Source organism: Takifugu flavidus, chromosome 4 (assembly GCF_003711565.1).
Source record: "Takifugu flavidus isolate HTHZ2018 chromosome 4, ASM371156v2, whole genome shotgun sequence".
In the NCBI taxonomy this organism is placed as follows: Eukaryota; Metazoa; Chordata; class Actinopteri; order Tetraodontiformes; family Tetraodontidae; genus Takifugu; species Takifugu flavidus.
In genome coordinates this window covers 307,705-323,653 of record NC_079523.1, presented here as the reverse complement: position 1 = coordinate 323,653, position 15,949 = coordinate 307,705, and the positions used below count along the sequence as shown (strand labels likewise).

The following is a 15,949-nucleotide window of genomic DNA, read 5'->3' as shown; positions in this document are numbered from 1 at the left end:
CTCCTCCAGGAGAAGATAAAACACAGCTCTGCTGCCTTGATGGAACACACAAAAGTTTGTACTTTTATAACTGTGAGGACTTTCCTGGACATACTGTATCAGTCAACCCCTCTCCATTTCTTCACCTAACCCCAGTAAACCCAGTTTGAACCATCAAGCACACCTCTGAGGTTATGAGAAGCCAGAGTTGCTGTGCGATGTGTAAGCTAGTCCTATATACTATACTGTAGCATATAGCATGGAGAAGAGTAAACACACACACAAATACACAAGCTTTGAGCTCATTATGAACTTTAGGCGTCATTAGGGTTAGAGTTAGAGGTTAGAGTTAGGGGTTAGGGTTAGAGTTAGGGGTTAGGGTTAGAGTTAGGGGTTAGAGTTAGAGTTAGGGGTTAGAGTTAGGGGTTAGGGTTAGAGTTAGAGTTAGAGTTAGGGGTTAGAGTTAGGGGTTAGGGTTAGAGTTAGGGTTAGAGTTAGAGTTAGGGGTTAGAGTTAGGGGTTTTGGGTTAGAGTTAGAGTTAGGGGTTAGAGTTAGGGGTTAGAGTTAGGGGTTAGAGTTAGGGGTTAGGGTTAGAGTTAGGGGTTAGAGTTAGGGGTTAGGGTTAGAGTTAGGGGTTCGAGTTAGAGTTAGGGGTTAGAGTTAGAGTTAGGGGTTAGAGTTAGAGTTAGGTGTTAGGGTTTCGGTTAGGGTTTAGGTAGAGTTAGAGTTAGAGTTAGATTAGGGGTTAGGGTTAGAGTTGGAGTTAGAGGTTAGAGTTAGAGTTAGGGGTTAGGGTTAGGGGTTTTGGGTTAGAGTTAGGGTTATTTCAGTTTGATAACGTGAAAAATAACATAACAAAATCTGCATCGTTTGCAAAATCTTTGAAATTACATTTATTTGTGTGTGTGTGGTGTCTAAATCTGTCGATATTCGCCTCTAAATCTGTTGGCGTTCTTCTCCTGTGACACCTGGAAATCTCATCAAGGTTGTGTAAGATTTAGCCACACCCCCAGGGATGCAGCTTTAGACAAAAACTCCTTAATAAGCGTCTCCGAAATACAAAGTATGTCCGATGGATTCTGTAGCAAGGTCGAGTCGAGAAAAGAAGGAGTCCTGCAGGTGTTCTGGTCCATGTCCAACAGGAAGTCCAGGACAGGTTTTACACTGTGGAATGTGTACATAACTTTGCACCTACAAAATTAAGCTTTTTAGTATGTTTAGGCCAAATCATTAATAATAAAAAAGGAGATAAATTTACACTACTGCAAAAGCAACGAAGCCTCAAAAATCACATGATCTTGTGAAATGCTGCCCCCTGTTGCAGGTCACTGTCTTTATATCACATTATTGGATTTTAATTGAATATTATTATTTCTTATTTTATGATCTGGTGATGAAGAGGAGGATGAAGACAAACAGGGGATGGAGAGGATGAGGTGGAGGAAGAGGCACACGCAGGCTCGACCTCTGTGGCCCCTCTTCTTAGCCTTCTGACCTTTGACCCCCGTGGAAGCTCCATATTACAATACGATAATAACGTAGGACTCACTGCAATCGTGACAATAATAATTTCAATTATGAAAAATTTTAAGGAATTTTAAAGCAAACAAGACAGAAAACCAACAAACGGAAGATGACGTCTGTTTTTATTGGACAATATTATTTCTAACACACAAATCTAGTTTAACAGGCCTGAAACCGGCGTGTCGTTGCTCCGACAGCAGGGGGCGCTCGAGCCCCTCGCGGCTCTCAGCCCAGCGCAGAGACAGAGCCGGTCACGTGGCCAGGGAACTGCTCGCGACAGTTCTTCTCAGTGGGACTTCCGCCTCCGGTTTAAATCAAGAAAGTGTTTCTTTGTTTCCTTTATTTGGTGAAGATTGTCTCTGTAATTCATACCCCAGTCATCTTTTGGATTGTCTGTATTTGTTTAATTTCGTCATAAAAGGAATCATTAAAAACTGGGAGTCAGGATCGGGGTGTCCCTAGAAATGCCACCGCTGACCATCTGAATCAAAATGGCCGCCTTCCTGTTCGCTTCCGACCATTGGCGCCATATTCTTTTCTGAACATCCAAATTTGATCTGTATACAGAGAAACGGCCTGTTTCCAGGTAACCGTCACAGCTAAAGTCCACCCCCTGAATCTGAAGGTCATCGGACTCCAACAACACAATACTCACCTTCAAATCAAAGAAACGTTTTGTGTTTTAAGCTTTGAGGGGGCGCCAGGTGTCCCGCACATGGAAATGACCACTATCAGATAGATTTACCTGCTCAGGTGTGTCGGTACTCACCAAGATTATTAGGAGTATTCTAACTGCACGGAAGAACAAACACTAACACCACAACAACAACCATTAGTATTGTTGTTGTTCGTTATAGGTGACGAACAGAAAACAAAAAGAAAAGTGAATGTCCGGGTGGTTTCCAGGCGGAACAAAAACAAAGGGGCGGGAACTAACAGGAAGAGCGACGCTGCACCGGGAAATGACGTCGCCCCAGAAAAGCCGCGGGGAATTTCTCAATCGTAAAACCAGAAACCGCTCTTCCCCTTCTACCACCGCGATGTTTAATCCGCTTATCTCGGAACTTTAATCACATTACAGATAACACAAACCACGCCCACCGAGTCCAAAAGGTCGCCAAACATCCACATTTATGAGTTTTTCTCATCTGATTATCCAGACAAACAGCAGCGGTTGTCGACGGAAATAACACCATTGTTGTATAAAACGTACTTTTAAGAGTGGTTGTAATTGCACTGAGTAGCAGAGACTTTTATTAACGTTCACATTTTCCACCTAAAGAATTGTCCCTGATTTCAATCGTTAAGCTTAAAATGTCGGCTCACTTTAAAGTAAATGTTTTTCACGTCCGTGTGAACGATAAATACTTCATGTCCGGTGTAAATGTGAGATGACAGGTTATTCCTGTTTTACCAAAAATGACACAAATACGACATCTGAAACAAACTGATTTAAATCTGAAAGTGTTTTTTTAAAAAAAAACAAAAAAAAAACCTGACATTAAATAAGTTTACTTTGAAACTAATCTCCAAAAGTTTCTTTTTATTTTACGTTGAACCCCCCGAACATCCGGGTAACCCGAAACTGCCGTTCCGTGACGTCATGTGAATGCTCGCCGCTGATTGGCGGAGGGATGGGCGAAGAGTCCCGTAAGTTGGGTCAGAGAAGTGAACCGAACCGCAGAGAAGAGCAGTAGATCCCGGGACAGAAGAGGACCGAGACACGGTGAAGGTGATCCGGAACAGGCCCGCTGGATGATAACTGGACCGACCCGAGTCACGCCGTCCCCGCCTGGTTGATATTTGACTCCGCGCCGCTTGAAGAAGTTGATGGTCGCTGAGAACCATGTTGAACTTTTACCTCGTGTTGATTTTATCCGCCTCCGTCTGGTCCGAGTCGGTAAGTCCCCGGTCCTGATCCGGTCCTGATCCGGTCCCGACCCGCTCCTGATTTAACAGAAGCGTTCCCGGAGATGTTTAAGTGTGAAGCAGCTCAAACTTTGAAGTGTCCTGATTTCAGCTGTCGCAGAAATCGGTTCAGAATCGATTCTTGAGTGTGTGATTCCGGTCCAGAGGGTGTCCTCCGGGACGCACTGGCATCTGCTGCTATTATCCCGTGTGGGGCCCCATGAGGGCCCTGGCAGCTCGCTTTTCCTGCCCTGATGGGAAAGTTACTGGAGCTGAACTGGTGAAACAGGCCAACAACAGCTCAGCTCTACAGAACCTCAGTGTGGACCGGTGTGGACCCGGACGGTTCTCACCCATCACCGCCTTTAGTGAAGGTGAAGGCACCTGGGGTCACGTGCCAGCCTGAGCAGATCTGGAACCAGTTTACCATCTTCTGTAGAGGGTCCACCCTGCAGCTCCGGCTCAGGTTTCAGCTTTTCCCACTTCGGAATATTTCTGATGTGTTTTACTGCCAGTTCGGCCCCGCCCCCTCCCAGTTCACCCAGCGTGGCTCATAACATGGTGTGTGTGGTGTGTGTGTGTGTGTGTGGTGCCCCTCCTTCGTCCCCTCGTCTTCCTCAACTTTTTGATTTCCTTGATGGAATGTGACCTTTCCTGACCTTGACCAGCCCTCTGGGGGATTTTGCACACTTGAAGGGATCTGAAAGGAGATGCTCTTTTAGCCGAGCCTTTGGTGGCCACGGCTTTCCCAGTGCAGATTCCCAGTTCTCCCAGTTCAGCCGGCTCCGTGTTCTTTTCCTCCAAAGGCTGCAGGACCTTTCTTCTTCTTTCCTTTGATGGACACTTGGCCTCTGAGCTGGGACAATCCTCCCTTTCTTGTGTCCACCCCCCAGGTCATTTCTGGCATGTGGGATCGGCGTTCCCGGCTAATCAATAACAAAGTTCTGCTGCCTGACAAAAGGCCGTCGGAACACTGGGAAGCTTTTCAGCTACAGGAATCTTTGGAATGCAGCTTTTTATTCAGTGGATTTGGGCTGTTGAGTCCATGTGAGTGGCCGGCAGACCTGTCTCCTCCTGGACACCTGTCCACCCGTCCATCAGTCCACCCGTCCATCGGTCCACCCGTCCATCTGTCCACCCGTCCATCAGTCCACCCGTCCATCTGTCCACCCGTCCATCTGTCCATCAGTCCACCCGTCCATCTGTCCATCAGTCCACCCGTCCATCTGTCCATCAGTCCACCCGTCCATCTGTCCACCCGTCCATCTGTCCATCGGTCCACCCGTCCATCTGTCCATCAGTCCACCCGTCCACCCGTCCATCTGTCCACCCGTCCACCTGTCCATCTGTCCACCCGTCCATCTGTCCATCTGTCCACCCGTCCATCTGTCCATCGGTCCATCTGTCCACCCGTCCATCGGTCCACCCGTCCATCTGTCCACCCGTCCATCTGTCCACCCGTCCATCTGTCCATCGGTCCATCTGTCCCCCTGTCCATCTGTCCACCCGTCCATCTGTCCACCCTCCATCTGTCCACCCGTCCACCCGTCCATCGGTGATGGAATGTGACTGAGCGTTCTGACGTCAGGTTCAGAGACGCGGGGCAGGATAGAACCTGTGTGGGTGAGAACCTGTGCTGATGTCACCCAGTGTCTGTTAGCTCCCTCACACGGTGAGTGTGCACGTGCACGTGTGTGTTGACGCTGCAGGCCATCATTTAATCATCTTAAATTACCAACAGCTAATCAGGGCAGAATCAGAGGTGATGTGTGTGTGTGTGTGTGTGTGTTGTGTGTGTCAGCAGAGGGTCAGCCTGTGGCCCCTCCCCCACCCACCTTTGGTCATTAATTCACTGGCGAGGACCCGACTGACTTTGTATAGTGTCCATGGAAGGGGCGGAGCTAAAGACGGGGGGCCTGACAGGCAGTTCTGGGGGCAGCTGTGGGGTCCTGGAGTCTCTGTGGAGACAATTAAAATGGACCCTCCCTTTGAAGGAACTTTAATCCAGATTTAGTGCAGAAATGTTCAGTCCCGTTGGTTTTCCTGTGGACCTTCTGAAGTGTTGGCGTCACCATGGCGACCTCACTGATGAAGGTGTGTTGTAACTAGCTGTCACGATGGCGTGCTTTATATCCACAACTGTTGATCGTTTTACGCTCAGGAGAAAAATATGTAGAATTTCAACATTTAAAGTCAAAGAACCAGAGAAAACTGATGTGGTCTCAACCAACCCTGAACATCTTCACCTTCAGGTGTTGTGAGGTTGGGGGCTAAGGTCGTGCTGCCGTTGCCGTGACGACGACTTGTGTAATATACAGGCGTCACTCTGAGGGATCAGTGAGCTTCTCTTCATGTTTTATGGCCCTGGGCGGTGACCTGGGCGGTGACCTGGGCGGTGACCTGGGTGCACCATCATCACTTCCTGTGAAGGGGGGGGGCCTTCACCACGGTGACACGCTGACTTCCTGCCTTGTGTCTGATCTGAGTCAGCATCTTTGAAGGCCATTAAACCGGTTTGACCTTTGTTTTGCTGACTCATCCTGTTGGAGCCCGTCAGGGGCCTCCAGGGTCAGGTGGCCTGTGGGACAGTGACTTTAGCCCCGCCCTCTCCCAGCAGGTGAGGGAGACAGAAACATGGATGCCCTTGAGGACCACGCAGACGGCCGCCATGTTGACGCATCGCGACCTGGAGGGTTCGGGCTCCGACTTTGGCTTCACGGACGAGGACGACTCGCCATATGATGACGTCTACGATTACGACGAGTTCTCCGGGTCTGGTGACGGAGGTGAGCACCCGAACGCCTTCTGGCTCATTAAAGCTCATTAAAAATGACACAATGTCTGTCTCCATAGCAACAACTGTGTCCACCAGGGCAGAGATCAACCCTTCGGCGAAGGTGAGGAGCACTTCCTGGACCAGAACATCCCGTCCTCCGGCCTTTCTGATGACCTCTGCCTCTTTTTCTGCAGCCCGACGTCGACGACAACCGGATCCCCGATGAGGCGCCGCGAGCGACCGTCAACCAGCTGGACGTCGTCAGGAACAGTAACGAGATCCCGCTGCTGAGGGGTGACCATGGCGACCAGCAGCTGTCCAACGTGCTGATGTCACACGCTGGCGACAACAGCGTCCTCAACAAGACTGAGTTCCTGGCAGGTGGGTGGAGCTCTCTCTGACCCCTCCTCTCCTGAGTCTGACCCCTCCTCTCCTCTCCTGACTCCTCTCTCCTGACTCTGACCCCTCCTCTCCTGACTCCTCCCTTCCTGACTCCTCCTCTCCTGACTCCTCCTCTCCTGACTCTGACCCCTCCTCTCCTGACTCTGACCCCTCCTCTCCTGACTCCTCCCCTCCTCTCCTGACTCCTCCCTTCCTGACTCCTCCTCTCCTCTCCTGACTCCTCCTCTCCTCTCCTGACTCTGACTCCTCCTCTCCTCTCCTGACTCCTCCTCTCCTCTCCTGACTCCTCCTCTCCTCTCCTGACTCTGACTCCTCCTCTCCTCCCCTGACTCCTCCTCTCTCCTCCTCAGCTGTGATAGCAGGAGCAGCGATTGGCCTGATGTCAGCGGTGCTCCTCATTCTCCTCCTCATCTACCGGATGAAGAAGAAGGATGAAGGCAGCTACGACCTGGGGAAGAAGCCCATCTACAAGAAAGCTGCCACCACAGAGATCTACGCATAGAAGCTCCGCCTCCACAAACGGGCACCTCCCCTTCCACTCAGTGCCTCGCCACATACCTCCTCCTGTTGCTCCTCCTTCTCCTCCTGCTGCTCCTTTTTCACTGAAGTGAATCTTCGATGTAAAACTGGAAAATTCAGGAAGCATCAGTGACGGCCTTTTCCTGGCTCCGCCCACCTGATGTTGATCAGCTCCTCCCTCCTACAGGAGGCGGGGCAATTTCTGTGAGGAGCACATAGAACTCCTCCTTCAACACTAATGCTCCTCCCCCTCCCCCCCCAACACTAATGCTCCTCCCCCTCCTCCCCCAACACTAATGCTCCTCCCCATCCCCCCCCAACACTAATGCTCCTCCCCCTCCCCCCCCAACACTAATGCCCCCCTCCCCCTCCTCCCCCAACACTAATGCCCCCCTCCCCCCCCAACACTAATGCCCCCCCCAAGAGAATCGTGTCCATTTTTTGTAAAAAGAATTTTTGTTCTGTTGTGAATCCTGATGAAAAGATGCTGCTGAAACATTTTAACCTTTAACCTTCACACACACACACAGTCACACACACACAGAGTCACACACACACTCTCTCACACACAAACACTCGCACAGACTCTCTCATCAGTGTGACGCTGCCATTAGCATGTTAGCTTAGCATAGGCCTGACCGGGTCTCCTCTCTGGGGTGTAACGAGGTCCGATGAGGAAATGGTTCCGTGTGCTGCTGGTGGGCCAAACTGGGCCTTTACTGGTGCTAAGCTAACCTGATGCTAAGCTAGGTCTGAGCAGGTGTGTCGGCTCAGGTCGGTACGAGGTGACGAACCAAATATTTAAATGCCAAATAGTTAGTTTTGTTTGCAGCTGTGGTCATGTGACCTCCTAAAGGGGGCTGATGCTAACGCCTGCCGCTAACGTTCCTGTAGCTCCTCGGCTCCTTTAACACGTTAATTTAAGTGTCAGATGTTTTATGGTGAGCGGCCGTTTCCACGGTGACGCTGTTGTAAATGTGATTTTCTATCCAGTAGATTTGAGACAGATTTTTCTATTTTGTAAGAGTTTTATGATCTTTGTAGCCGCCGTATTTATGTGTGTAGACGTTTCACGCCTGGACGGAGCGCCGCCGTTTCTGTCCACAGGCTTTGATCCTTTCAAATTGGAATAAAGACTTTTCTGCACATATTTGACCTTTGCTCTTTGTTCTCCTCCATCCCAGTAAAACCAGCTTATCTCCTCTTAAAACTTCCTGGAAAGTTCTGGCATTTTCATTCCATCTGTATTTCAGAATCTGGCACAACTGTTGCATGATGGGTAAACTTGATGTCACGTGTTAGCATTGCTACTGCTAGCACTCAACGGCAGCGGTCACATGACCAGGGTGTGGAGCTCGGCTGCTGATGAGAACTTCAGGGTTCCTCCAACAGTTCCTGCTGAAGGTTCCTGCAGTGGAACTTCCCAGAAAAAGCACCTTCGTCAGGATGTATTAGGAAAACCTCAGGGGTCAAAGGTCAGCGGGGGTCAAAGGTCAGCGGGGGAGGGCTTCAGGGCGGTTGTGGACTGTTGATGCTCTTCAGTCTGCAGGAGGAAACCAGTGCAGATGCTAGGTCATGCTAATGTGTTAGCATGTCTCGCTGCGTCCAGTCATGCTAATGTGTTAGCATGACTTGCGGCGTCCAGTCATGCTAATGTGTTAGCATGACTTGCGGCATCCAGTCATGCTAATGTGTTAGCATGACTTGCGGCGTCCACTCATGCTAATGTTTTAGCCGCCACCAGTTTCCGTGTGCCTCATCTGTCGTCACCTTTTGTCTCCACAAGCCCTCACATTCCTGTACACACACTCATCTGTGTACTTCCATCTCTGTGAGGACACAAGCCAACTCTTTACCCTGACTGAACACCTGACCCCTGACCTCTGACCCCTGACCTGGACTCTAACCTGAACCCTCAGAGACACCTTTGAGGTCCACACTCAGTGTCCTCACAACACACAAATATCTAAATGTGGTTTCTGGCTCTGACTGCACCATGAACAAGAACGTGCGTGCACACGCATGTGCACACGCACGTGCACACATTCCTCTGGCTGACAACAATCACGTCTGTGTTTCAGTCTGTTCATGTTTTCATTTCACTGTTGAGCTCATCAAGCATTTAATGACCTGTTACACACACGCACGCACGCACGCTCACGGCGCCCCCTCCTGGTCACCGAGGAGAACCAGCTTGATGCCTGACGTGCGCAGCCTGGTCCTGCGCGTGCACGTTTGGCAGCAACAACGTTCTGGATCTAAACAGGAAAAAGTCACGTGGAGCGTTTGTGGTCATCAGAGCGTTTTAATGACTCGTTCTGGGCTGATCGTGCACGTTTGGGCGCTCGATCACATAAACAGCCGATTATTTCCTCAGCAAAATCCTGTAATAACATCTGAGCCCCGCCCCCGGGCGTCCAGAAGCCCCGCCCACAGTGCTGCGGGACGCCGCGGCCGTCACGTGTACATCATCTCCGCCATGTGCGACATCTTCTTGGGGATGTACAGGTAGAACTCCATGTAGCCGGAAAGGTCCTCGATGGTGATGTCATCGATGTACGCCCGCGCCTGCTCCGAGCACGAGCGGGGCGACGAGCCGGACGCCGCGGCGGCAGTTCTGGGGGCGTCGTCGTGGCTCGCCAGGCTCCGCTCGCACTCAGAAATGACATCACGGAGCCCCGTGAAGGAATAAGCCTCCACGCCGGCCCAGCACCGGCACGCCGCTCCCCGCCCATCCTGGTCCTGGAAGTCCGAGCTGTGGGCGCGGGAGCAGCGGCAGGGGGGGCGGGGCGCTCCGGCCGGCCCGCCGAGCTCTGACAGGGCCCGGAAGTCTGCGGTGGCCTCGGGGCCCGGCGCCGGGGCCCCCCCCAGCCTGGACTCCGACCTGACGCAGGCACGTTTCTCAGGGCTGCTCTGCTCAAGGGGCGGAGCCTCTCTGGAGCTTCCTGTGTCCCGCCGCGTGGACGCGGTGACCGCAGCCGCCACTTCCTGCTTGGCCCGACAGCCAAAGAGCAGGGGGGGGGTGCGGCTCGGAGACGAGCGTTCTGCCGGGGCCGCACTCGGGTCGACTGGGCGGCGCTCTGCGGGCTCGGGCACGGCGAGGCGCTGCTGCTTCACGATGCCGCCGGAGGCCGCCAGCGGGGACGGCGTGGAGGCGCCGCAGTAGGTGAACCTGGGCGGGTGCAGGATGGGCGACTTGGACCTGCGGCGGCGCTGAGTTCTGGAGGCTCCTCGGGATGTTTTCCTTAAGCAGCTAAAGAGGGAGGCAGGAGGTTAGCGTGCAACCATCGGCCGTCCCGTGAGACGGCGCCGTCCCCTCACCTGTGCCAGGTGTCCTTCAGGGAGCCCAGTTTGGGTTTGGCGCCGCTCATGTCGAGGCCAGAACGTGATCCGGATCTGGGAGGCTCCGACATGGTGGCGGCCGCAGGAACGCTGGAAGGAGACGAGGAGACGTTTAGCTGACCTGTCCTCGGGTCACGAGGGCTCAAAGGTCAGACGGAAGCGGATCAGAACCAGAGCTCGGAACCAGAGCTCGGAACCGGCCTCACCTCTCAGCATCCACGCGCAGCTTCTTGAAGGCCGACTGCAGGGTGTCCTCCTCTCCAGACCTCCGTCCGGCCTCCATGGTGGACGGAGGCCGGAGCAGCCCAGCTGAGGGAGACACACAGGACACGGTTCTGGGAGCCGGAACGTCGCCTTCCCGGGTCGGACCTCACAACAGGACGTGCTGACCCCAAGCGCAACTTCGGTGGAAGCTTATGGGGACATTCGAGACGGTCCAGACCACAGATGCTGGCTATGCTAACCTTAGCGCGCTACTTCCGCTCTGTTGCTAACCAGCGAGCTACGGTGCGGACACAAAACCCTAACCCTAACCGAGCCTTAGTAAATATCTGGGCTGATACTCACGGTTCTGGTTATCCTGGCGGCACCACCGACGCCCTGGGCATCCGGGGGCTTTCCGGACCGTAACGGGGCTTTGGACCACAGCTAGCAGCAGCGCCAAACAGGCTAGCTGTCGTTAGCTTGAAGAGACGGCTCTTCGTCCGCTGTTCGCTCCTCACGGGGCGGTTCTGGTTGACTGGGGTCCGGGGCCGACGCGTCCTTGCTGCGGGGACCGGAGGAGACGCAGCCCGGCGGCTAACCCTAACCCACTAACCCTAACTAACCCTTGTTTACGGTGACTCTGCAGCTCCCGCGGCGCTGCTGACGTCAGCGGGTCCCTGACGTCACCGCCGCTGCCGGGCTTGGGAAACGTTCAGGTCAGCCTCGCTTCTGTTTGCGCAGCTGGACAGTGGTGAGGAGCCTCGTGCAGATGCGTGCAGATGTGTGCAGATGCGTGCGGATGCGTGCGGATGCGTGCAGATGCGTGGCGGTGGTTCCGCCTGGAAGAGACGCGTTTGGCCCCCAGCAGCGGCTGCAACAGCACCGCCTCGCGGTGGGAAGAGAAGTGCAGCTGATTACAGCGATCAAAGGACCGACAGCCTTTGATCTTCCAAGGATCAAAGAAGAGGCGGCGAGGTGCCCTCGCCAGAGCTACAGCTGCGCGTTGCGAACCTCCACAGACCACAGAGCTCTGCGAGCCTCCCCAGGACAATGATGGTCCAGCGGTGAAAGTGGGTCGGACTCACAGGTGGAACCGTTGGAGAACTTCCAGAGGAACCTTTGTAAGACCGTGCTGCAATGTGACCTCTACAGCTCCGAGCCCAGAGAGGTGTCGGGTCGGGAAGAGAAATGAAAGAATCAACATAACTGGTCGAGGTTTGGGGCCTCATGAGCCTCCAGCCGCTCCTGCCCCCCCACGGTGACGGGATCCCTGTGGGGGGGCAGGTCCCTCGGTCTGTGACATCACAGACGACGCTCAGTGCAACAATCACACGAGAATGTTACAATTTAGCACAAATTTCTAGGTTCTGCCCCGATCGTGCAGCTTCTCTCCTGGAACAGGAGAATCTCCCCAGGGAGAAGGTTCTCCCCAGGGAAGGTTCTCCTCAGGGAAGGTTCTCCTTAGGGTCGCAAGCAGGAACAGAGGGAGAAGGTTCTCCCCAGGGAAGGTTCTCCTTAGGGTCGCGAGCAGGAACAGAGGGAGAAGGTTCTCCTCAGGGAAGGTTCTCCTCAGGGAAGGTTCTCCTTAGGGTCGCGAGCAGGAACAGAGGGAGAAGGTTCTCCTCAGGGAAGGTTCTCCTCAGGGTAGAAACGGCCCAAACCTGCAGAAATATAGAAGAGCTCAACACAAACAAGTATTTGGACTTTATTGGGGCAGATGTGGCCCAATCACGCGGCGCCAACTGGTCGTTGTTCCCGGAACGTTGCAGCTCCAGCCAATCAGAAGAGAGTGCGTGGAGGAGACCCGGAAGCACTGGTGCCGCCGACCAATGGGGAGCCAGCGGCGTGTGACGTAGGCCGGGCGGTCTCACGAGCAGGAACGGCAGCTTGTACCGGCGTCTGTGCTGTCGGTGCTCCACAACACGGACTCAGCAACCGGCCACCGGGTCAAAAACCTCCCGAAATGTTGAGTGTAAGCGGGCTGTCGGTGGCTCTGGCGCTGGTTCTTCTTCCTGCTTCCGCTGAAGCCTTGAAGGAAGGAGAGTGCGAAGGTAGGAGCGATGCTAGTTCCGGTTAGCTTCACACAAACTAGCATAAAAGGAGCAGACGAGTTCTGTTTAACCTGCTTTCGTCTCTAAAACATCGAGGGACAACGTTTTAGGGCCTATTAAATGTCCACGAATGAGTCCAGACCTGCTCTAATTCCTGTTTGGACTCTTTTCCGTCATTCATAAAACCGCTTTGCTTCATTGTGTCACAAAATGATGATTGAGCCCGATTTACCAGATTAGTTCTGCAGATTACAATCTTTTAAAAATCACAACTGCATCATATTCATGGTCATCACTCATGTCGATAGTTAAAGTTAACTGCTGATATTCAGATTAGATCATAGTTTGGGCATAAATAGAGGTTAAAGTCTGCAGCATCTTCTGTTTTTAGCAGCTCTGCAGGAGCGAATATGAGAAGAAAACTGTCCGTTTTTAAAGCAGATGTGAAGGGAAACTGGACAGAGAAGTCATGGCTGGAGAGTTTGGTATAAGTTGGGGTAGAACCCGAGCAAAGGATGTTTAAACTGGCTATAAGGGGGAGGAGGGTCACCATGAAGATGCTGCTAAAGATCAGGACTCGCCTGATGCTCAGAGTGTTGCCACGGTGATGGAAAAGTGTGTTTGTCCACCACTGTCTCTGTGTCCAGTGTGCATCGCCTTCCTGGGGAGGTTTTATGACTCGCTGAAGGACAACGAGGTGGCCTTCAACAACGTGGACATCGAGAAGGCCCTGAGCAAAAGCTGCAACGATGCTAAAGGCAAAGAAAACCGCTTTGTGAGTCACCTGCGTGGTAACAGCCACACACAGCGCAGGTAGTCCAGCCGTGGGAGGAGCCTGGAGCTGAGGCCGATTCCACGTGTGGCGCCGTCCCGTCACCATCGGGACGAGACCATAACGCCTCACTTGGTTTCAATCAGCTCTGTTGTAAAGGCGTTTGCTTCATACCCATGTTGAGATCATCTTGTGTTCCTCCGGGTCCATCCTGGTCACATGTCCCTCAGGACAACGTGTGTCTCTGTGTCCCCCGTCAGTGTTACTACATCGGAGCCACCAGTGACGCTGCCACCAAGATGATCAACGAGGTGTCCAAGCCCATGAGCCACCACGTTCCTGTGGAGAAGATCTGTGAGAAGCTGAAGAAGAAGGACAGCCAGATCTGTGAGCTCAAATACGGTGAGGAAGCTTTGTCCGAACCCACAACTGCTGCTGGGCTCGTTTGCTCAAAGGTTAAGGAAAAGCGCCGCGCTGTTGCCGCCACTGACGCCACTATTTCCTGTGTCCGATGTCCTGTGCAGACAAACAGCTGGACCTGTCCACGGTGGACCTGAAGAAGCTGAAGGTGAAGGACCTGAAGAAGGTCCTGGAGGACTGGGGCGAGTCCTGCAAGGGCTGCGCCGAGAAGTCCGACTTCATTCGCAAAATCACCGAGCTGATGCCCAAGTACGCCCCCGCGGCCGCCAGAGCACGGACAGAGCTGTGAGGGGCCGGGGGGGTGCACGTGCACGAGCGCGAGCGTGTGCGCGAGCGTGAGCGCGGCAGCAGCTCTGATGGCTCCTCCACACCTTCATAAACCCAGTCGGCCTTCGTTCTCCAAAACCCTCCAGAACCTGCTGACGGACACGAGGAGACAGATGCTGGAGAGACACACACACACACACACACACGCACGCACGCACACACACACACACACACACACACACACACCACACACACACACACACACACACACACGCACACACACACACACGCACACACACACACGCACACACACACACACACACACACACACACACACACACACACACACACAGATGAAGGTGGGAAGACCTTCCTGGACACTCTTCTGTGGCATTAATCCTCTATTTTTGGACGGGGGGGGCCCAGAAGCTCCTCGATGGCCCGTGAGCCGCTGGCCTTGGTCAGCTGGTTCTTGTTTGGGTGGTTCCGGTCCTGATGGAGGTTCTGAACGTGGATGTCTGGGTTCTTTTCAAGCCCAGGCGGGTTTGGGGCTCCTTGTTACATGATTAAACCGTTATTATTCCCAAATGTGTGTTTGTCATCATTGGAAAACACGGGAACGTTCCCGCCTCTGCCGGCTGGATCAGTTCTTCCGTCCTGGAACGTCGGGAACGGGCAGCAGGAGCTCGATGAAGAGGCGTCCTGGCGCTCTTCTTCTAACCTCAGCTGCGTTTGCGTCCGATGTTGGACGCACTCGGCGTTCCCTGATTCGTCATTTAGAAATTCGAAATGAATCTTTCTGTTACTCCCGGCGTCGACGTGAAGCGCGTGACGTCACGACGTGGCTCGACCTGCGTCATCGGAGGCCCCGCCCCCCGAGGAGGAACGCTCACATTCCTATTGTCCAAGATGGCGGCGTAGATGCAGACGCGGGGACGCCGACATGTTTTTAAACCACTTCGGGCTTTTCTCTCCACATTGATGCGCCCCCCCCGCCGCCCCAGCGGCCGCGTCTCCCCCCCCGAAGCCTCCGCCGCCGCCGCCGCTCCGCCAACGCGCACTGACGTCGCCCTTCGGGCCGGATTCCAGCTGCAGACACGGAAAAGTTGGAGCTCCATCCTCCTGTGAAAATGAAGCGGCAGGCCGGGAGGGAGCCCAGTCCGTCCAGGGCCGCCGCCAAACGCCTCCGCGAGCGGGAGCGCGAGCGCGAGAGCGGCCGTCGCGAGGAGCTGCAGCCGCCGCCGCTCGCGCTGCTGCTGGCCGAGAGCCGCGGATACCACCGGCGCAGCCGCAGCCGGGAGCGGGAGAAGCCGCGGCTCCGGGAGGAGCGCGCGGCCGCGCTGGAGCTGCACCACCGGCACGAGCTCAGCCTGCTCGGCCGCCCCCCGCTGCGCACCGCGGCGGCGGCGGCGGCGGAGCTGCCGGCCGCCAGGCCCGGGACCCTGGAGTACAAGACGCTGCTCATCAGTAACCTGGGCTCGCAGGTCTCCGACGAGGACGTGGAGGACGCGCTGATCCACGAGTTTAAAAAGTTCGGCGACGTCAGCGTGAAGCTGTCGCACACGCCGGAGCTGGGTCGGATCGCCTACGTCAACTTCCGCCACCCCGAGGACGCCAAAGAGGCGCGACACGCCAAGTCGTCCAGGTTGGTTCTGGGGGACCGGCAGCTCAAAATCGAGCCGATGTACGTGCGGAGGCGCAGCGTCACCCCCCCGGATGTGGGGTATCTGCCCCTGCACGCCTCCTACCCCTACAGACAGCGGTCCCTGTCCCCGCCCGGACCG

At 54.2% G+C, this 15,949-nt stretch overlaps 4 protein-coding genes and 2 long non-coding RNA genes across 9 annotated transcripts in view; 3 read left to right on the top strand and 3 right to left on the bottom strand.

The window, feature by feature from the left end:
* Positions 1-1,605: 1,605 nt before the first annotated feature.
* On the bottom strand, positions 1,606-2,987 carry LOC130524981 (uncharacterized). The gene is made up of 2 exons (XR_008950299.1): positions 2,274-2,987; positions 1,606-1,863 (listed from the first exon to the last, which is right to left on the bottom strand). It is a non-coding gene; the product is annotated as an uncharacterized LOC130524981 (long non-coding RNA).
* Positions 2,988-3,153: 166 nt separating this feature from the next.
* On the top strand, positions 3,154-8,259 carry sdc4 (syndecan 4). 2 transcript variants are annotated; one of them, XM_057031602.1, is made up of 5 exons: positions 3,154-3,404; positions 6,030-6,198; positions 6,266-6,309; positions 6,383-6,569; positions 6,941-8,259. In XM_057031602.1, exons 1-5 carry the CDS (start codon positions 3,351-3,353, stop codon positions 7,090-7,092), a joined length of 606 nt encoding a protein of 201 aa, XP_056887582.1. In that variant the 5' UTR covers positions 3,154-3,350; the 3' UTR covers positions 7,093-8,259. The 2 variants fall into 2 exon arrangements, with proteins under 2 accessions (XP_056887582.1, XP_056887580.1); XM_057031600.1 differs by having other exon boundaries at positions 3,185-3,404; positions 6,027-6,198.
* The window catches only part of LOC130524982 (uncharacterized), a 22,345-nt gene continuing 13,651 nt past the window's right edge, over positions 7,256-15,949 (bottom strand). The window contains exons 2-3 of the long non-coding RNA XR_008950300.1: positions 7,491-7,614; positions 7,256-7,373 (exon numbers count right to left, since the gene is read on the bottom strand). This is a non-coding gene — a long non-coding RNA (uncharacterized LOC130524982). The remainder of the gene's footprint in view (positions 7,374-7,490; positions 7,615-15,949) is intronic.
* oser1 (oxidative stress responsive serine-rich 1) lies at positions 9,395-12,055 on the bottom strand. Of its 2 annotated transcripts, none has more exons than XM_057031598.1 (4): positions 11,019-12,055; positions 10,658-10,864; positions 10,431-10,541; positions 9,395-10,362 (listed from the first exon to the last, which is right to left on the bottom strand). In XM_057031598.1, the coding sequence occupies exons 2-4, from the start codon at positions 10,732-10,734 to the stop codon at positions 9,567-9,569; spliced, it is 984 nt and encodes a 327-aa protein (XP_056887578.1). In that variant the 5' UTR covers positions 10,735-10,864; positions 11,019-12,055; the 3' UTR covers positions 9,395-9,566. The 2 variants fall into 2 exon arrangements, with proteins under 2 accessions (XP_056887578.1, XP_056887577.1); XM_057031597.1 differs by having other exon boundaries at positions 10,658-10,760; positions 11,019-12,048.
* Positions 12,467-14,753, top strand: manf (mesencephalic astrocyte-derived neurotrophic factor). Of its 2 annotated transcripts, XR_008950298.1 has the most exons (5): positions 12,467-12,706; positions 13,354-13,481; positions 13,739-13,880; positions 14,003-14,341; positions 14,467-14,753. XR_008950298.1 is itself a non-coding variant. In XM_057031599.1 (4 exons), the coding sequence occupies exons 1-4, from the start codon at positions 12,619-12,621 to the stop codon at positions 14,185-14,187; spliced, it is 543 nt and encodes a 180-aa protein (XP_056887579.1). In that variant the 5' UTR covers positions 12,467-12,618; the 3' UTR covers positions 14,188-14,425. The 2 variants fall into 2 exon arrangements, 1 of the variants encoding a protein (XP_056887579.1); XM_057031599.1 differs by lacking the exon at positions 14,467-14,753 and having other exon boundaries at positions 14,003-14,425.
* Positions 14,929-15,949, top strand: part of rbm15b (RNA binding motif protein 15B) — a 3,591-nt gene continuing 2,570 nt past the window's right edge. The window contains 1 exon segment of the mRNA XM_057031596.1: positions 14,929-15,947. Coding sequence (XP_056887576.1) covers positions 15,296-15,947 — 652 coding nt within the window. The 5' untranslated portion in view covers positions 14,929-15,295.